The sequence below is a fragment of the Lepidochelys olivacea genome, assembly GCF_965140295.1.
Source record: "Lepidochelys olivacea isolate rLepOli2 genome assembly, chromosome: 6".
In the NCBI taxonomy this organism is placed as follows: Eukaryota; Metazoa; Chordata; order Testudines; family Cheloniidae; genus Lepidochelys; species Lepidochelys olivacea.
Window position 1 is genome coordinate 10,404,960 of NC_140416.1, and position 18,916 is coordinate 10,423,875.

At 51.3% G+C, this 18,916-nt stretch overlaps 1 protein-coding gene across 1 annotated transcript; it reads left to right on the forward strand.

Moving 5' to 3' along the window:
* Window positions 1-518: 518 nt before the first annotated feature.
* LOC311521427 (zona pellucida sperm-binding protein 3-like) lies at window positions 519-8,882 on the forward strand (the record flags this gene model as incomplete). The annotated part of the gene is made up of 9 exons (XM_084629762.1): window positions 519-588; window positions 2,843-3,021; window positions 4,213-4,325; window positions 5,198-5,301; window positions 5,826-5,997; window positions 6,880-6,991; window positions 7,298-7,484; window positions 7,902-8,144; window positions 8,626-8,882. The coding sequence occupies 9 exons, from the start codon at window positions 519-521 to the stop codon at window positions 8,880-8,882; spliced, it is 1,437 nt and encodes a 478-aa protein (XP_084485888.1).
* Between the last annotated feature and the right edge of the window lie 10,034 nt (window positions 8,883-18,916).

Here is an 18,916-nt window from a genome sequence, read left to right on the forward strand (position 1 = left end):
TAATGGGGGTGGTCATCCCTTCCTCACTGAGATGGGGGGAGGGTTAGTTCATCCATCTGTGCATAGAACTAGGAGATCCTTGCCTGGGAGGTGGGGTGTCATGGTCTTGCTGTGTATGAGGGTTTCATTCCCAAGTGCTGGAGGAAACAGGGAAACAATGGACAGAAACTTTACAAACAAACGTGCTCTTATCACAAAAGGGTTGTGAACAGACATAAAGTCTCTTACAGAAGTGGGTAGGTGGCTCATTAGGAAAGGGGCAGAGTTACCACCCCTAGGAGCTGAACCTATAACCACAAGGGCTCAGGGTTGCACACATCTACCAGATGCAGCTCTCCTGGCTTTGGCTGGCTACGCTCACCTGCCCCTGTCAAAGCTGCAGAGGATGGGACTGGAGCTGTGGCCCATGCTGGTAATGGAGGAATCACAGACACCTGAGTGCTGCTGCCCCAGGTATAAAATGAGCCACTGGGGGCTACTTCTCTTTATGTGGCTGTTTCCTGAGTAGAGAGTGGAAGATGGGAGCTCCTGTGGCATGCTGGGCTTTACTCCTCTTAGTCACTGGTGCTTGGGCTCAAAATGCTTCAGGTAAAGTGGGGGGAATGAGGGGTGCCAGGTGCAAAGTGAGCCTCTTGCTGTGGTTTATCCTCCAGCTGAGTGGGGCCTTCCTGCTCTGGGCTCCAGCCTCCTGGAAGAGCTGCTGAGTGGGCAGAGCCGGATCCAGGTCCTGTTGATCATGTGTTTCCTTAGTCTTGTATGTTCTGGCTAGGTAAAACCTAGGGCTCTCCCATATGGCATGTATTCTGGGCACCTGCTCAGTGATTTATCTGCTGGCAGGGTGCCTACAGAGCTTCACTTCCTCCTGGCCCATGTGGGGAAACCCTGGACTCCTTGCGGTTGCCAGGCATGGAAGTTGCTCCATTTTACAGTCTGTGGCTGTAAATCTCCTAAATATGCAACTTCCCTTGGGCTTAAATAACATAATCTCGTTCTTTAGGCAGTGTAGCCATGTCAGTCCCAGGATATTACAGTGACAAGGTAAGTGAGGTAATTCCTCTTAGTGGACCAATATGACCCATAAAAGATACTACCTCACCCACCTTGCTTCTGTTGTCTTGTAAAACAGTGGCAGCTGCTGCCACTACTCACCAGAATGGTCTCTCGCCCACTGGTGGTGGATTGGGGAAGCAGTTATTGACATAGGTGCTACAGAAAGGTGATGAGATATAGCTGGGCTCTGCAGTGAGGAATCCACCATGTTCCTCTTCCCCCTCCCTTGACTTTGTCCCAGGCAAGATGGGCGTTAGCGGTTCTTGGGTTCACAGACCTGCCCCCTCAAAGGATCCAACACTGCATTTTGGTGGCAGGCATCCCGGGGCTTAGTAGCAACAATGAGACAACAGTGAAGGTTCCTCTTGTGGTCGCTATCTAGGCGCCTCTGGTGGCATGAGATCTGTAACACAAGGAGATACCAGCAGGACAGTCCTGTGCCCACTTGTGAGACTTCTGAGGTGGTATTCCCTAGTGGCTAGAGCAGGTGGGAGCTCTGAGTCTGGGGCCCTGGGTTCTAGTCCTAGCTTTGCAGGGGTGATCTTGTTGAAACCAAAGCTTTCCATAGTGGCTGCTGGATTTCTGGGTACCTCATTTTTGGGGTGTCTGGCTTCAGGTACCCACAGAGTCACATCTGACTCGGTTTCCTGCTCCCATGCCCTGATGCTTGGCAGCAAGCTGCATTGGTGCTCCTGGATGCCTTTTGGGTCCTTCAAGGGTTAATGTTCTCACTCTCACCTGGCTTTATCAGCAGCTGGGAGTAACCTGCTGGCTGATGCAGAGTTTCCTTGTTCCTCCTCCACAGTCAGGTAGATGACTAAAGGCAGCTACCTGGTATTTCAGCTCTGGGGTTGGTAGAACCTGGCACTGCTGTGGCTCCAGTTTCCACTTCTCTGAAATGGAGAGGATTCCTGGTGGCCTGTGTCTGAGTAGGGAAGATGTGGGAGGCTAGGGGCTGTTGGAGACCTACTCTGGGCAGACTAGGGCCAGGACTCTACTCAGGTTTTTTTGGTCAGTCAGGGGTGTGTGTGAGAACATGGTAAGCTGCCAAAAATTGCCATGTACACACAGCTTTGACAACAGAAGGGAGCCTTTCTGGGCTTAACAAATGTTGTTCCAGGAGGTGGTATTACTCTGCTGACGGAAAACATCTGCTGTTGGCATAAGCTCAGCCTGCACTTAGAGGGCTTTGCCATATAGCTCTGACAGAGAAGTATTGTGTGGACAAGGTCTGATTCTCCACAGACCCTGCATATGGCCAGTGGGCTAGTGCAACTCATAGCCATCTAGCTCCAGGGACTCACCTGCCATAGGTCTAATGACTGTCTCACTCAGTGTAATGTGGAAGAAGGGACCCGTCGCCCTCAGTGATGGAGGTTGGTGGATCCTCTAACCACATCACTGGATGCTCACCCTTTCTTCTGCTGACACTGGGCTTGTCCATCTGGCCACAGTGCCCCTGGCTGCTTTTCCCAGGGGTGGTATCAGTACACGCCCCTGGTCAGCAGGAACCTGGGGATGAACTGTTGAGGTGGTGGGGAGATCCCCTCTCCTGCTAGCACAGATCTGGTAGCTGGACCCTGGGAGGTACCAGGGCTAGAGGATGGCCTCTCAGGCACAGGGCAGGTGTTTGGAATGGAGTGGAAAGAGCATGTTGGGGTTGCAGAAACTGGAATTATGGCCCTGAGTCCTAGGAGTGGTGTAAATCCCAGGATAGGATCTTGGGGGGGCTCTTGTGTCTGGAGGATGCTGTGGCTGTGAGTCTGTTAACCCCTGTGTGCCCCATCTGCAGTGTCGGTGGTGTGTGGCAGCTCGCGGCTTCAGATCACGGTGCTGGTGGATCTCTTTGGGAATGGCGTGACTGTCTCTGCCAGGGAGCTGACACTGGGGGCTGGCTGTGCCGTGACTGCTGTTGGGCCAGATAGATTCCAGCTAGAACACCTGCTATCGGCATGTGGGGCCACCATGGAGGTGAGAGCAGAGACCAGTAGGGGCTGGGTATGTGGGTGGGTGTCAATCTCTCTCCTGCTGAGTGCAGCCTAGTTTCAATCCTCAGCATGCCCCCCCCCCACATATTTCCTGAGTAATGGAAATCAGGCCTCACATTCATTCACTCCAGTGCTGGACATGGAGCAGACTCACTGCAATGAGGCTCTTCTTGAATCTGGATATACCCTGTCCCATGCAGGAGAAGACGAATAGGGGATCTGGCTCAGAGGAAGCCCTTGGGTGGAGGGGAGCCAAGGGGAGAGGGCCTTCTAGCCATCAGATACTAACCCACAGCATTTCACTTCATGGTTGCAGTTGAACTAGGGGGAATTGTACAGTGTCTTAAGTGCACAGCAGGGGCCATGGAGGGCCTAACATTGCCAATGAACGGGCACAATGCAAGGGCTGAAGCAGATCTGTGAACGCTGGCTTGTGGAATTGCTTGGCTAACTCCTGCCTTCCTCTTCCCACAGGTTCCTGCATTTGCAGGAGCTGTGGGAACACAGACTGATCTAAAATGGGAAGTTACAGGCATTAGAACTATTGAGCTGGAAGCAGTACCCAGGGTTCCCCAAGTACTCAGTGTGCCCCTATAGGAAGGGACTCTCCATTTCCCTGTCTGGAAAATGACAGACTAGCCATGGTGGGGAGGGGTCCTGAGACTTAATTAGTGTTCACATGTGATGAGATGCTCAGGTGGAGGTTACCATTGTAACCCCCTCTTCAGGGCACTGCATGCCCCCTCTAGTGGCTGATCCATGGAGGCTTGACTCTGCTCCAGCTCCTGGCTAGCAGATGGATTCCTCTGGATCTTGTGGTAGCAGCTTCTGCTCCTAGGAGTCCAGGCACTAGGTCCAAGCCCTGATGTTGGCCCAGGAGGGGGCTGACTGATATAGCAGTGATTCTCATCTCCCTCTAATTAGAGTCTCTTTACTACCTTCCCCCTTGAATGGCAGCTGCTGGAGGGTTGTGAGGGTCAAACCTGGTGCCCTACTGGCTGGTGCTCTGGGGTATCTCTTCAATGGTGTATGCACCTCCCCTTTCTGGCTGGTCACAGTAGCTATCCTCCTGGCCTGTGGCTGGACAGGATGCCCTGCTGCTGGATGGATGGAGCAGGGTGCAGCTGAGTAGCCTTGGGGGATACTGACTCTTGGCTGTATTTGCTCCACATAGCTCCTCCCTGACACCATCCACTACAGAAACTTCCTTTACTACAGACCTTCTGCCATGGGGGGTGTGATCCGAGCCAGCGCCTTCTCCCTCCCCATAGACTGCTTCTACCCCAGGTGAGTGAGCATCCTCCATGCAATGTTGGGGGGCTGAGAACGGGTCCCAACTTGCTTCAAGGAGCAAAGTCTCTCCCCATTACCTGGACTTATTCATCCTCAGCATTGCAGGGCTGTCCCACTGAGCTTTGCTAATGGCCAGGGAGTCAGGAGTCCTGGATTGCCCTGCTGAGGCTGGGATGTGATTGCAGGGTCTGTCACACCAAGGCTGGGTATTCAGTCAACTAGAGCTGCCCAGGTCTTTAATACTCATGACTCAGCTGCAGAGAAGCACAACTGAGCAGAGCCTTGGTGGGGCCTGATGGTCCACAAGACCTACCTGTCACCCACACGATGCTGATCTACTAGTGCCATGCACACACGGTGAGACAAGGCAATAGAGACTGAAGTGATAATGTACTAGGGCTCATGAATGTCTCAGCCAGCTTCTTCACCACAGCTCTGCTCTGGCTACACCATAGTCTTGGGCTGAGCCAGGGGCTGGAGGGGTGGCTCTAGATCAGGGGTTCTCAAACTGGGGCACAGGACCCCTCCAGGTGAGCTGTCAGCCTCCACCCCAAACCTCTCTTTGCCTCCAGCATTTATAATGGTGGTAAATGTTTTTAATTACAAGTATGGAGCCCCCCATATGTGAAAGGGGTTCCCAGTACAAGTTTGAGAACCACTGATCTAGATGCTATGATGTGTAACTGGAATGTCCTGCTGGGATTAACCTCCAAGCTATTGGGGGGGGGGGGGGCAGGGTGATAGGAAAGCAGGAGGGGCTACACAATGGCTGCCAGGATATCTCCAAAGGAGAATGCCATGTGCCACCACACAATGGGAGATCCTGGGTATGAAGAAGGGGTAGTGACTGTCTCTTCTCTGTTCAGGACTGGGAATGTCTCTTCCTTGGGCCTCCAACCCACCTGGATCCCCTTCAGCTCCACTCTAATGCACAGACGGCGTCTGGACTTTGCCCTGGATGTATATGACAGTGAGTGGTGGTGTATTCAAGGGGACCTTGGGAGTCTCCTGGGGATCCCACCCAGTCTATGGCTAAATGACAGGGAGCCCACTAGCCAGGCTTGTCTCCAGGGGATGAGTTAGGAAGGCACTTCATTGCTCATGCAGATACTACCTAAGCTGTTCACATAAAGGGGGAAGTGTGGGCATCCCAAGTTAGTCAGTGCACCTCAGTTCTGTGTTCTCCCCCAGCCCTGACAACATCCTTCCCCTCATCCCTGAGCTCCCCTTACTTTGACCCATAGCCCCCTGCCATTCCAGCTGTTAGTACCCCTCAGTCCCACCCTGCTGCCCCTATTATTCTAGCCTTGGGTTTTCCTTCCCACAGATCTGTTGATGCCACCCCAATCCTCCTGCTTTCTTGTTGATCTCTCCTGCCTTATACCCCTTTCTCTGGCAGACTCCTTGCTAGTCTGTACTGGGGGATGGGCAGTGCTGGCTAGGCAGGAACAAGGAGGGTTCAGGTGAGTGTCATCCCCCATCTTTTGTCCTCAGGTACCTGGTCGTCCCCCCTGTCTGACCCCACTTACTACCTTGGTGACCTGATAAACATCCAGGCATCAGTGAGAACTGGCAGCCATGCACCTCTGAGGATCTACGTGGATGAATGTGTGGCCCGGCCAAGTGCAGAGTCTTCCATGAAATATGAGGTCATCACAGACCACGGGTGAGCGTCTGGGGCAGAAGACTCTGAACGGGCTCCAGTGTCTACTATCAAAGCACCATTTTATCTAGCAGGACTAGGCAGTTCTGGCCCATGGAGGGAAGTGGACAGTGGGCTTTTAAGTTATTGGTAGGGCCCTACCAAATTCAGAGTTCATTTTGGTCAATTTCACAGTAGTAGGATTTAAAAAAATTCTACAAATTTCATTATTTCAGCATTGAAATCTGAAATGTCCCAGTGTTGTAACTGTAGGGATCCTGACCCAAAAAGGAGTTTGGGGGGCAGGCGGTCACAAGGTTATTGTAGGCAGGGTTGCAGCACTGCTACCCTTACTTTAGCACGGCTGCTGGCAGGGTGCTGCCTTCAGAGCTGGATGCCTGGCCAACAGCCGCTGCTCTCGGGCCGCCCAGCTCTGAAGGCAGCACAGAAGTAAGGGTGGCAATACCATGAGCCCCCTAAAATAACCTTGACCCCCCCCACAACTCCCTTTTGGGTAAGGATCCCCAATTTGAGAAACACTGGTCTCCCTTGTGATTACTGTATAGTATAGGGTAAAATGTGGCACATGTGACCAGATTTCAGGACAGGGGGGAGAGGCAGGCCAAATTTCAGTCCATGACTTGTTTTTCATGGCCATGAATTTAGTAGGGCCTTAGTTATTAGTAATGGTTTGAACTGCTCCTGTACAACCTGTATCTCCAGGCTGCCAGCTGCTCCACCATTGTCCCAAATCCCCACAATTCCTTGTCTCCCCACCCCTTGGATCTGGGTCAGGTGCCCCCCCAGCTGTTTCTCAGGTCCCATGTGGACCACCTGGGAGCCAGGATGATGGCTGGCTCCATGGCACTGAGGAGGCTGGGTGAGTAACCCCTCTCCTCCCTATAGGTGCCTTGTGGACGGGCAGCACAGCCGCTCCCACTTCCTTGCCCCACGAGGAGACCAGTTCCTCCGTTTCCAGCTGGACACATTTGTCTTCACCGGTGCTTCCAACAGCCAGGTCAGTATGGGGGGGAGGGGGCTGAGCCACCTGGAAGGGCACTGACTTCCCTGTATGGGGTGGGTGTCAGCAATGCAAGATGGCTGCTGTCTCCATGTGGGACTCTCCCACAGGACCCTGCGAGGAGATAAGATGAGCTCTCCCGTCCTCTCTCTCTTAGAGATGGATGGCCAGGGGTGTGGGGCAGAATGGGTGCTGTATGGGAAGAGGGTTCCCTCAGCCTGACCTCACAGTAAGTTGAGCTCTGGGCTCTCCCTGCATCCCATACAGAACCACATCTGGCTGTGACATCTTTCATGCTTTCAGATCTACCTCCTGTGCCACCTGAAGGCTGTGGCTGCCGGCCCTGCCGACCAGCACAACAAGGCCTGCTCCTATGATCCAGCCACTGCAGCCTGGCACTCCCATGACGGAGGAGACTGCTCCTGCTGTGCTTCCCCTGCTGGCTGTGGGAGCAGGAGGCGGCGCCGGCATCTGCCTCAGGAAAGGGAAGGTAACCTTGCATGCGCCCCCCCCATCCTTCTGGAGGAGCTTGCCTGGCTTCTGCCATTCCTTGGTGGGCTGGGGGAGGCTGGCCTGGGCTAATGTGTCCCTGGGATCCTCCAATCTCTGTGCCCTACCCCCAGACCACTCTTCCTTGGCACTAGAGCAGGGGCTGCCCTAGGGGCATTTGGCCCCTTCTAGCATTTGGGGGAGTAGAGCTGCCCCTCTTGCCCATGAGACTAAGCTCCCATCTGGCTGATGTCAAAGCTGAGCCCGACTGCTTCTGATATGGGGGCTGGATAGATCATCTGGCTTGCTGCACATGTGGCTTCCACCCCACCAGACCCTGTGCTGATTGCTGGTGGGCATTGGCATGGCAGGAGGAGGGTGGTGAGGCTCCCAGACTGTGACTGCTCTTTCCCTGCAGGGCTCCTTGGAGAAGCAGACCTCCAGCTTGGCCCTATCAAGCTGGCCTCCAATTCCTCCACTACACTGGGCTCCAGACCCCTAACACTGGCTTCTACAGAGCCCACCTCCACCATGGCAGGGGCTGTTGAGCTCTCTTACACTGTGCCCATCTCTGGCACCCCTAAAGCCATCCACCCTGTCCTGTTCTCTCCCAATCGGGCCATGAACCCCATCGTGAGAGGGGACATGAAGGAGTCCTCAGGTGAGTGCTCTGATCTGCCCTCTGTCATGGGGTGGGGGGGGCTGACTGGAGTGAGACTGACTCCCATGACCCATCTGTCAGTGGGTGAGTTGTTGCTTGATGTAGCCACGAGCAAGGCCATGAGCAGTCTGGTCAACTTCTTATTGTCTCATTACCTAGCCAACTGACTAATGGGGCTGCTGTCATTGGCTGCAGGGCCCCAAATCCTGGAAATCTGGGATGAGGGGAGATCTGGAGTCAGGCTCTTCCAAACAGAAATGGGGGGGGGCAAGCCCCATGTCCCACAAGCATGGAGCAGTGCCCAGGAGGGGGTGGAAAAATTAGCCTTGCTGGGTTGATTCCTGTCTCTTCTCTCCCCCCCCCCCCCCCCCAAGACACAAGGGTTGATGATAGCTTTAGGAGGCTCTGGGAGCCAGGCTGCTTTGACCACGTGTCCTCACAGCCTCTCTCCTGAGTACTGCTCTGTATTCCTTTCCCACAGGGCTGCGGCTCTCCTTCTCCGTCACCACCCTGGCCATAGCAGTGCTGTGCTCGCTCTTTGTCTTCCTGGGAATCCTGGGTTGCTACTGCTCCACCAAGCGCTACCACAGAGGATACCGGATGGGTGCCATTGATGCTGCCTTGGGGGAGTCTGGTGCTGTTGCTATGGCACCCACAGCCTCTGGGGACTCCAATGTAGCCTCTAAGAAACCTGGTGCTGTGGTGGCTGCAGCCTGTGGGGAGTCTGGCTCTGTATGAAACTCCAGTTGCCTCTTAAAAAATAAAACAAAATAAACCAGTCAATGGAAATGTCTCATTCCTCAGTGTGGGGGTAGCTGGGGTGGGGGGCACTTCAGCACTACCTGGCTGGCTGTGAGAGCCTCTTCTGTCCCCAGTTTAACTATGGCCAGTCATACCACTACCTTCTCCTTCAGGACCAGAAGATAAGATGACCACTGAGGGTCAGATTTCCAAAAGAGCATTCCATCTTCAGTATGGAGCTATAATCTGACCTGCAGGGTGAGGGAGCTTCTTCCTTTTTAGCAATGGCTCTACCATAAAACACCCACTATGTACCTTCCTTTTGTTACAAATTACACCTGGTAGGTCACACACAGCTCAAATCTAGGCTGAGGCACAAAGTCCACAACTGCCGAGTTCCCAAAAAACACCAAGTTTATTACACTCAAGCATGGTGCCCCCCTGCTAGCCAGGAGGGGACCCTGAGTACAGATTATACAAAGGTTATACTTTTTAGCAAAGCATGTTGCCCTTGTGCATCGGAAACCTTAGCCAATAAACAAACCCTTTTCTTATCTACCACCTATCCCTGCTTAGTGCATTCCTCATGCTAAACTAGTATGTTAATTACACAGCATGGTCCTAAAGCAATGCATCAGTGACTTTCATTATCAGGATGGGAGGCCTTACATCAAAGGCCAGAAAATAGGGAGTTTAGGGACTGACAAAGAAACAGGTACTGGGAGTCAAGGCAGGCTGGAGACAAGGAGGAGGATTTTCACAGGAATGCAGTATCTAAGGAACACTCCTCCTGGTGCATGATGTGCTTGCTTTTAGACAATGGTGGGCCTCAAACCAAAATGGAGTCACATGTGCTAGCTTTTCCTTAACACTTTGGGGCATGGCACTGCCAGGGCAGGGGGAGCACACACACATGTCATGTCCTCTGATACAATGACATCAATGATGGGGGGGGGGGCTTGTTGCTGAGGGAACATTCAGTTGTCTTTTCTGTGGTAAGAGAGCTAGGGAACCATGATGACTCAGGTATTCCCCCATTGTAAATGGGGTGTGGGGAGGACGCTGAGTCTTCATGCTCCGCTGTCTCCATCTGCTTTGCCTAGTCCCTGCTCTTGGGGGCAGGGGGTAGGACAAACAAATCACTCCATTCAAATATTGGAACTCAAGGGCTTTGAGCCAACTGCCTCTATGCACTAATGGATACATCAGTCCAACTGATGTGACTTGTCTGGTCCCATCTCTCCACTCACTGTTCCCCTCTCACTCATGGTGGCTGGACCCCCACCACAGCCCCACACCTGAGCTGGATCTAAATAATCCCCCAAACAACTAGAGCCTAGGTACCCAAAAGGCAGTTAACTGAGGCTGTCCTGAATGAGAACATTCTGAGTGGGTGTCTAACTGGGTAAGGTATCAATGAGGGGCTGAATGTGTGCTGATCTCCTGTGTACCCCTGCAGGGCAGATCTGGGAGAGGCAGCACAGTTGGTCCTAAGCCATGCCTCCTACCAGCCCTGGTGAGAAGGTAGGAAAGGCAGTGAAGGGCATGACTCTCTGTCCCTTCCTGCAGTGACAGTCTTAAAGATCTTTCTGCCATGCTCAGAAAGGCACTGGTGTCTTACTTAACAGTCCATCTTAGTAGCTACTGGAGTGGATTCTAGGCCTGCTCTCTGCAAATTCACTGAGACTTTTGGCCTAGATATCTGAGTGCTGGGACCTTAGAGTTAGTGCTGGTGTATCATATGGTAGAGGAGAGTACTCTCCTCAGACAGTTGAGGGTCTTGTGCTCCTATGGCTAGTAACTGGAGAGTATAAACCTATGCTCAAACTGAGCTCTCTTCTGCCATCAACTGAGGAACGGGGGGCAAAGATGTGAGGAACCAACTGTATTTGCTCAATGAGGAGTCCTTGTGGCACCTTATAGACTAACCCATTTTTGCTGATACAGACTAACACAGCTACTGCTCTGAAACCTGTATTTGCACAGACACACCTAGGTTGCCTGGGTGATCAGTAGACAGAGCAGCTTTGCCGAAGTGATCAATTTTGGCTGGTTTGGTTTAAAACTTGGGCGCAGGACTAACAAAATCTTATTCTATAACTAAAGGGTAGAGAACAATACAGTTCCTCTAACTGTAAGCTCATTTGCTAAGTCTTGGGTAGTGATGTCAAATCCAAGTGAAAGATGGAGTGGCAATAGACTTTTCCTATGTGGAGCAGATTCTTCTTAAAGCATCTTAGGTGTTGTTTGGCCATCTTCTCCAGAGTTTAAAGAGAGCTGAAAACCCTTTCAACTTATTTCAACCTTTCCAGTGATCACTAGTGCTGAAATCATTACTAAGCTGATGATGTAAGGGGCTGAACCTGAGGTGTTTTGGGAGGGTCTTCTGGTGAAAGAAAATGCAGAAGGGGCAGTAGTGGCCACCCACTCCAATCACTAAGAACTGGATTAGCTGGTGGAACCTCCGAACAGCATCACTCAACCATTTCCCCCCACCCTCAGGCAGGATGTACATCTGATTGAATGCACCCCTGGAGGCTAGGATTTTCCTGATCTTGGACACCAAACTGGGTGGGGGTGCAGCAAGGGGCAAAGGGACTGCTGTGCTAAGCTGATGTCCACTGGGCCTTCCCATTGCAAGTTGGGAACAGGCAGAGGACCAAGATTCTGTGGGGAAAGTGTTTTACTTTACTTTCGAGTCACCATTTTGGTAGTTCCCCCTAATTCCTCTCCACGGAAGCTTTCTCATACACAAACTCAGGGCTTGAACCTGGGGAAGTATTGCCTCATGGAGAAGGGTGGTGAATAGGTTTCCCACATTTCTGGTTGTCAGCTCATGCTGCTTCTGTTTTGTAATGTAAGCGGAGTCAGGATGAGCTCTACCCTGACATCTGGTGGTGAGTTGTGGTGGGTTGTGGAAAAGAACTTCAGGGGCTGATCTCATTTGCATAGGCACACCCACCCGGCCTAGATGGTCACTTTGGCTGCTGCAGGAGCCCCAGTTTCTCTGTTATTGGGGCAGGAAGAATAAACTGTTATTATCCTGATTATGTGAATCAAGGACAGTGGAACTGTACTTGGCCTTTTGTTATGATGGAGGGACTCGCCATCAACTAAGCAGCACTCGCTAGGCAAGGATCATGGGTTCCAAAACCCAGTGAATTGAGAGAGTTTGGGGGTTAGGTATTAATACCTGGTGGTATGGGGGTCCCTGCTGAGGGGCCTATATGCCAATTGCACTTCCCTCTCCCCCTCCCGTGGAATATCAGAGCTAGTTTTGATCCTATTAGGAGTTTAGTTACTGAGCTGCTGAGCTGCATTTACTTTAGGCTGATGGTGCACCAGCACTGAGGCTCCCCTACTACAAGCTGAAATCACTAAAGAGCTAAAATTAAAAGGTCTGGGTCTGTGGTCACCTATGCAAATTGGTGAGGATTTTTATCAAACCTTCCCCAGGAAGGTGGGGGGTAACTTTTGGGAGGATTTTTTGGGGAAAGATGTTTCCAAACTGACTCTTTCCTAATAATATACCGGTTAGGTGTTTGGTCATGGCAGTGAAAGTCCAAGGGCAAAAGGTAAAATAGTTTGTACCTTGGGGAAGTTTTAACCTAAGCTGGTAAAAGTAAGCTTAGGAGGTTTTCATGCAGGTCCCCACATCTGTACCCTAGCGTTCAGAGTGGGGAAGAAACCTTGACACCTCCCCATCTCCACCCAGGTTGGGAGGTAAAACTGCAGATAAATTTTGAAACTCTGGGGCTGCACTGACCAGGGACAGAGACTTCTGGGTTGTTGGACTTTTGGGACTTTGGGTGACTTTGGGGTTGCTGGACTCAAGAACCAAAGGGAAAGGACACGGCCCAATTTGCTTGGGGTGGGTTTTTGCTCATGGGTTGTGTTATGAATCCTGTTGGTGGTGTTTCCCCAACATAATGCCACATTGTTTCTCTCTGTTATTAAAAGACTTTTGCTACACTCAGACGCTGTGCTTGTGAGAGGGGAAGTATTGCCTCTTAGAGGCGCTCATAGGGGGTGGTATATATTTGTCCCAGGGTACTGGGTGGGGGCTTGAGCCGGTTTTGCATTGTGTTATTGGAATGGAACCCCTAGATACTGAACCCCCACCCTTGTTGCTGCCAACTCTGACAGGCAGAAGGGTTACAGTAATGTTAAGAGGAACCCTGGCCCTCGTGGCTGCTGGCATCACCTGGCAGAAAGTTCCACATGGCACTGAGAGTGTAAACTCCTCCATTCTTCTCTGGTTTGGCAGTAAATACCCTGAGCCACAGAGTGGGGAAATTGTGATATAAACATTCTCATGCCTGCAGGAATTGGGGATGTCTAACCCCACCTCCTAGTGAGTGGAGTGGGGAGCAATTAAATGCAGGTATAAGCCTGGCTCAACATATCTTCTTTCTACCCTCTCCATGTTAGCCTGGCCTAACATCAGGTCCCTCATGATGGCACTGAGAGCATTAAAGCTCTCCGAAGGCAAAGCCTGTGAGCTGTAGAGGAAACAGGGTTGTCTGAACTGTGCAGTCCCAAAAGAATTCCAAGCTTCACTTCATGCTACCACCACTTCAGCCCTGCTGGAGACCTATAAGAAACAACTGTTCTGGTCTGGAATTTCATTACTTTGTAACACGGTATGGGTGGGAGTGGGGAGGCTGTCTTTCATGTGTGACTAAACTAGAATTGGGTTTGCCCCCTGTCTGGGTCATTCACTGCTCTGTGCCTCAGTTTCCCCATGCAATAAGACACTCTGAAGAGGAAGGATTATTGATGCCCCGCAGGGGTCCCATCATTCTCTGGGTTATCTTCCTCCCCCTGTCACCCCTGAAGTCACACCACAGAAGAGAGGGGTACGTGGCACAGGGTCATTTGACTCACCACAGCCCTTGCATAGCCTCCTCGGAATTGGTCAAAACTCTCCTGGAAAATGGGGTTTTGTAAACAATTTTTGTGGGGGAAATTGTCACTTTTGACAACTTCCAAACAAGCTTGTGGTGAAATGGATTCTTTTTTTTGCTTTCCAAAAACCTAAAGCAAAAAATTCAGATTATTCTGGAGGACGGTGTGATGCTCTGTACCTCAGGGGAACACCCTGCACCCCCATGTTCATCCTTATAATATGATTGTGTGATATCCAATGCAAAGTTTGTCATGTCAGGTGTCTTCAGAAGGCTCATGATGCACTGAGCATTGTTGTTACAGTGATGTTATAGGTTGTAATTTCATGGGTATATAGTTATGAAGCTGAAAATGTGTCCTCATGGCTTAAAACAAGCTCATCAGGATATGTATGGGACAAACCCAGCCCAGCCTCACAGGAACAAAGGATGCTGGCCTAGGCAACAACAAAGGATCTGTTGGACTCTCGAGTGAGTCACCCCACCTCCCTTGGTCAGTTTGGGACTACAGTGAGGTAATGCTCACCCCGATAAAGCATCATAGACTCTTGCTGGCGCTCCCTCCGTCTCCAGTCAGCCCCTGGCTGTGCTGGGATCTGGACTATAAGACCTGGTATTTAGCAGTTCTGCCCACCTCCCCTGGATTGCCTCACCCTGCTGCTTTCCCATAGGAGACATTGAGCAATGCCCAGCAGTATGGGCAGGTCTGTGCCCCAGAGACCGGCACAGACAGAGATGGCTGGGGCTGTCCTCCCTCCCCATGGCCTCTGGGTGCTGCGAGGAGCCAACTGGCACCACAGATTGGGGAAAATTCCATCTGTCATAATTCCCACCCTTCCCCCTGCTGAATTGGTGTGGCTGGCCCTGGGTCATGTCTTGCTGGGTGGCGGTTGGACTGCAAGGCTGGCTAACAACTACACCCCACTGAAGTGGCGTACCAGTGTAATGGAGAGGGAATTTGAGCTTGTTGATTTTATTCCTTCCTGGTTTCCCAGGTCATTGGGTGTAGGTGGTCCTGGCAATAGGTTGGGATTGAGGGGCATCAGCAAAGCTGTGGGTGGGTGGGAGAGAGGGGGGAGCCCAGGGCTGGGATAGCAGTGGGGAGGTGGGTTAGGATTGACTGGCATTGGCACAGGTCTCTGGGGGGAGCATAGGGCTAGGATAGCAGAGGGCTGCAGGTTGGGATTGAGGGGCCTTGGCAGAGCTGTGGGGGAGGCCAGGGCTGCGGGGACAGGGGACTGTGGGTTGGTATTGAGGCTTATCACCAGAGCTGTGTGTGGCAGGGGTCCCAGGGATGGGATAGTGGGGGTCTAGGGTCAGGTTTGACGGGCATCAGCAGAGCTGGGTGGGGGCTCAGGATATCAATAGAGTGGGTGGTTCTGTGGTCCAGGACTTCATTGAATTCAGCTAAAGCTGGGCCTGCCCAGCACCTCTGAATAGCAGGGCTCAGGAGTCTCAAATTAGGCGCCCAAAACTAGTGGGTGCTTGAAAAATTAGCCTTCAACTGTTCTGTGCCTCAGTTTCCCATCAGTAAAATGGAGGTGATCATCCCTTCCTCACTCACAAAGTGTGGTGGGGAGAGTTAATTCATCCATCTGTGCATAGCACTCTGAGATCCTTGTGTAGCTCACAGAGCTAGCTTCAAGATATTTTATGTAGCACTACTGTAAGAAAGCTACAGCCTACACCCTGTGAAATATTTAGTTTAAGTAGTTAGCAGGAGGCTTTGAGGTCTACAAGTCTTATATAAGTGAGTTACCTGACAGTGGCCCTGAGTTACTGGGGAACTTGGAATATTAAGTTTAGGGGATTTTTGTATAATATGATACCAGCTGTAACAGGGACTTGGGTGGCCGGACAGTTTAGTGGTTAGATTGCCTGGCTCTACGCCCTGTGCTGGGCTGAGTAGTCTCAGTCTTTAAGAGGGAGAGTTAGGGGGACCTGGGCCTCCCTCTCTAGCGGGTCCCAGCCCAGGGCCCTGTACATGTCAACTCCTGAACAGGGGGTTGGTGTCCTCCCAGTGGGGAGTCAGAATCCACTGCTCTGGGCTACTTCCTACAGTCCGTTCAGTTTGGGGTGTGGGTCCAATCGACCAAGCAGCTTGTTTCCTGCAGGATTCCCTCTGGGGTCCAGGTGGTGCCTTGCTGTGGTCCCAGACTCCTTTGGGTGGGGCAGTCCCAAGATGGTGAGGGTGTGCCTCAAATGTCTCTGGGGTCTGCTCAGTCAGTTACCTCCAGTGCTGAAGGTTCCTTCACAGTCCCCCGTGCTGAGGCGATGCGGGGGAAGGGGGACATGGGGTCACGTGTCCCCACAGATTTCTGCCTTCCATTTAGGAGCCGGTGGATTGAAAGCTGGTGAGAGCTGCCCAGCCCACTTGGGCTCCTGGCTCTGTGCTGTGGGAGCCGGAGTGGTGGCTGGCCCCCTGGTGCCGGCCCCTGCCCACGGATCCTGGCTGCCATGAGAGGCTCCTCATGGTGCTTGCTCACTGCTGTCCTGGTGCTCCTGGCTCTGCTGCAGCTCCTCAGCCCAAAGACGATGCATGGGGCAGTCTCTTTCCCCCACACTATCCAGAATTATACTTCATCTCTGCCTGCTTTGCTGGGGAACCAGTCCTTACTTCCAGGTGGTTGCCTTGGCTGGTGCTCCATCCATTCAAGTCAAGAGACAGCTAGTTCCTGCCTCTTTGCCAGTAGTCAGCCCTGAACTGAGCGAGGCTCCTTTCTTTTCTCTCCCCTCCAGGCCTGGTATTGGCTGCAGGTATAGCAAGCAGGGCTAGCTGGGTCCAAAGGCTTTCTTTAACTCCTGCTGTGCTGGCTGGCAGTTTTTCTGCTTCATTGCACCAGATAACTTCAGGAATACGAATGAATACCAGCTTTCGGATATTTTAGGATCGGAACATCTACAAAAGTACAACCATAAATTTGCCTTTGCAATGCATTGACATATATGATAATAAGTTGAGATCATTAATATACTCCCCTGTAGGATCAGGACACCCCAACATTGTAAGGGTGTGGAAGTCAGTTATGGACAAAGGAGGCCAGATGTTTATATAACTATTCATGGCAGTCACCAGGCCGCATAATAGGCCAAACTGCCATGTAAGCTTTGAGATCTTGCCCATCGAACTTGTTTGATGTGCCAGAGACAGGGTTGTAGGACCCTTGTGGAACACCACCTGTTTCCCACCACTAGGTCTCCATGAGAAAGGAGTGAGTATATGTAAGGGATGGTGCCGGACACGGTCTTAATTTCACATTATAGCTACATTCTCTTTTGGGTTGGAACATTTGTGTTTTTACTAATTATGCTAACAACAGAATGTAAAGCTTTGCTTTGCCAGCATCGTAAACACTGTTCATGCCAGTGTGCACAGCCAGACACTGAACTTCATTCTGTTGTGCCTGATTCTGTGACGAGGACCTTTTAAACCTCAGAATTTTAATCAGTGACTAATTGGGAATTCTTAAAATTCAATATGTAATCAGTAACCACTCAACAAATCTGGCTACAGAGTGGCACCTGAGCATGAATCCTGAGGAGCACTCAGGAGTGTCCTCCCCGCACCTGTGGCTTAGACCCTAGGGCAGGTTAGACTCACCTTTAGGTAAACTGGAGTTAGAATTGTTCTCTGCCAACCACTTTTTCCCAGGCACTGAATCTGCCTCAGTCATGATACTTCCTTTTTCTCTTCTGCTTTTCTCTTTTGGTTCTGGTGTAGTTGGTGACGGTGGTATTCCTTTTGCTGTCTTGCTTGGCCAATTTCACAGTGAGTAGAATAATGGTGTTCCACAGTGTTCCTGTTAACTAGTCAATTTGTTGTTTTGAATCTTGCAAGAAGTGGGGGGGATGTCATGCTGTTTGAAGTTTATACACATGTTAAGGGGGCTTTGTAAGTTGTTTTGTGAAACTAAATTCAAGGTACCTAAAGTTGAAAAAGCAGCAGGATCAGGGGTGGGGACCCACGCTTTGAGGTGGTGGGGGAGCTGATTTTATTTTAGTCACCAATAGGGCACAGTAATTTAGGATCTGTCCAGATCTGTAAGTAGACTGGCAGACTTCAGCACCTTTTCCGATCTGTGAGTAAACTGGCAGAGTTTAGTAAACATCCTGACAGGAGCAAGGCCCTGCAGCCGAGCCAACTCAGTATGCCTATCTGTAGGCCTAGCTTGAAATAAGTAACTTGCCACATTTCTTAATGGGGCGTGATTTCTTAGCCTGGTCTACACTACGAATTTAGGTTGGATTTAGCAGCGTTAAATCGAATTAACCCTGCAACCGTCCACACAACGAAGCCATTTTTTTGACTCTTAAAACCGATTTCTGTACTCCTCCCCAACCAGGGGATCAGCACTGAAATCGACATTGCCATTTCAAATTAGGGTTAGTTTGGATGCAATTCAAAGGTATTGACCTCCGGGAGCTATCCCACAGTGCACCATTGTGACTACTCTGGACAGCACTCTGAACTCAGATGCACTGGCCAGGTGTACAGGAAAAGCTGCAGGAACATTTAAATGTCATTTCCTGTTTGGCCAGGCGAGCTCATCAGCACCGGTGACCATGCAGTCCCAGAATCAAAAAAGAGCTCCAGCATGGACTGAACGGGAGATACTGGATCTGATCGCTGTATGGGGAGAGGAATCCGTGCTATCAGAACTACGTTCCAAAAGACGAAATGCCAAAACATTTCAAAAAATCTCCGAGGCCATGAGGGACAGAGGCTACAGCAGGGATGCAACACAGTGTTGCGTGAAACTTAAGGAGCTCAGACAAGCATACCAGAAAACCAAAGAATCAAACGGACGCTCCGGGACAGAGCCCCAGACATGCTGCTTCTACGCTGAGCTGCATGTAATTCTAGTGGGGAATTACTACCCCACCCCTGTCCATGGACTCCGATGATGGAGTACTCTCCGCCATGCCTGAGGATTTTGCGGGTGGGGAAGATGATGAGGAGGATGAGCTTGGGGAGAGCACACTGCACTCTCTTCTCCCCGAAAGCCAGGATCTTTTTATCACTCTGACTGAAATACCCTCCCAACCCTACGAAGCCGGAGAAGGGACCTCTGGTGAGTGTACCTTTTAAAATATAATACATGTTATAAAAGCAAGTGTTTTTTA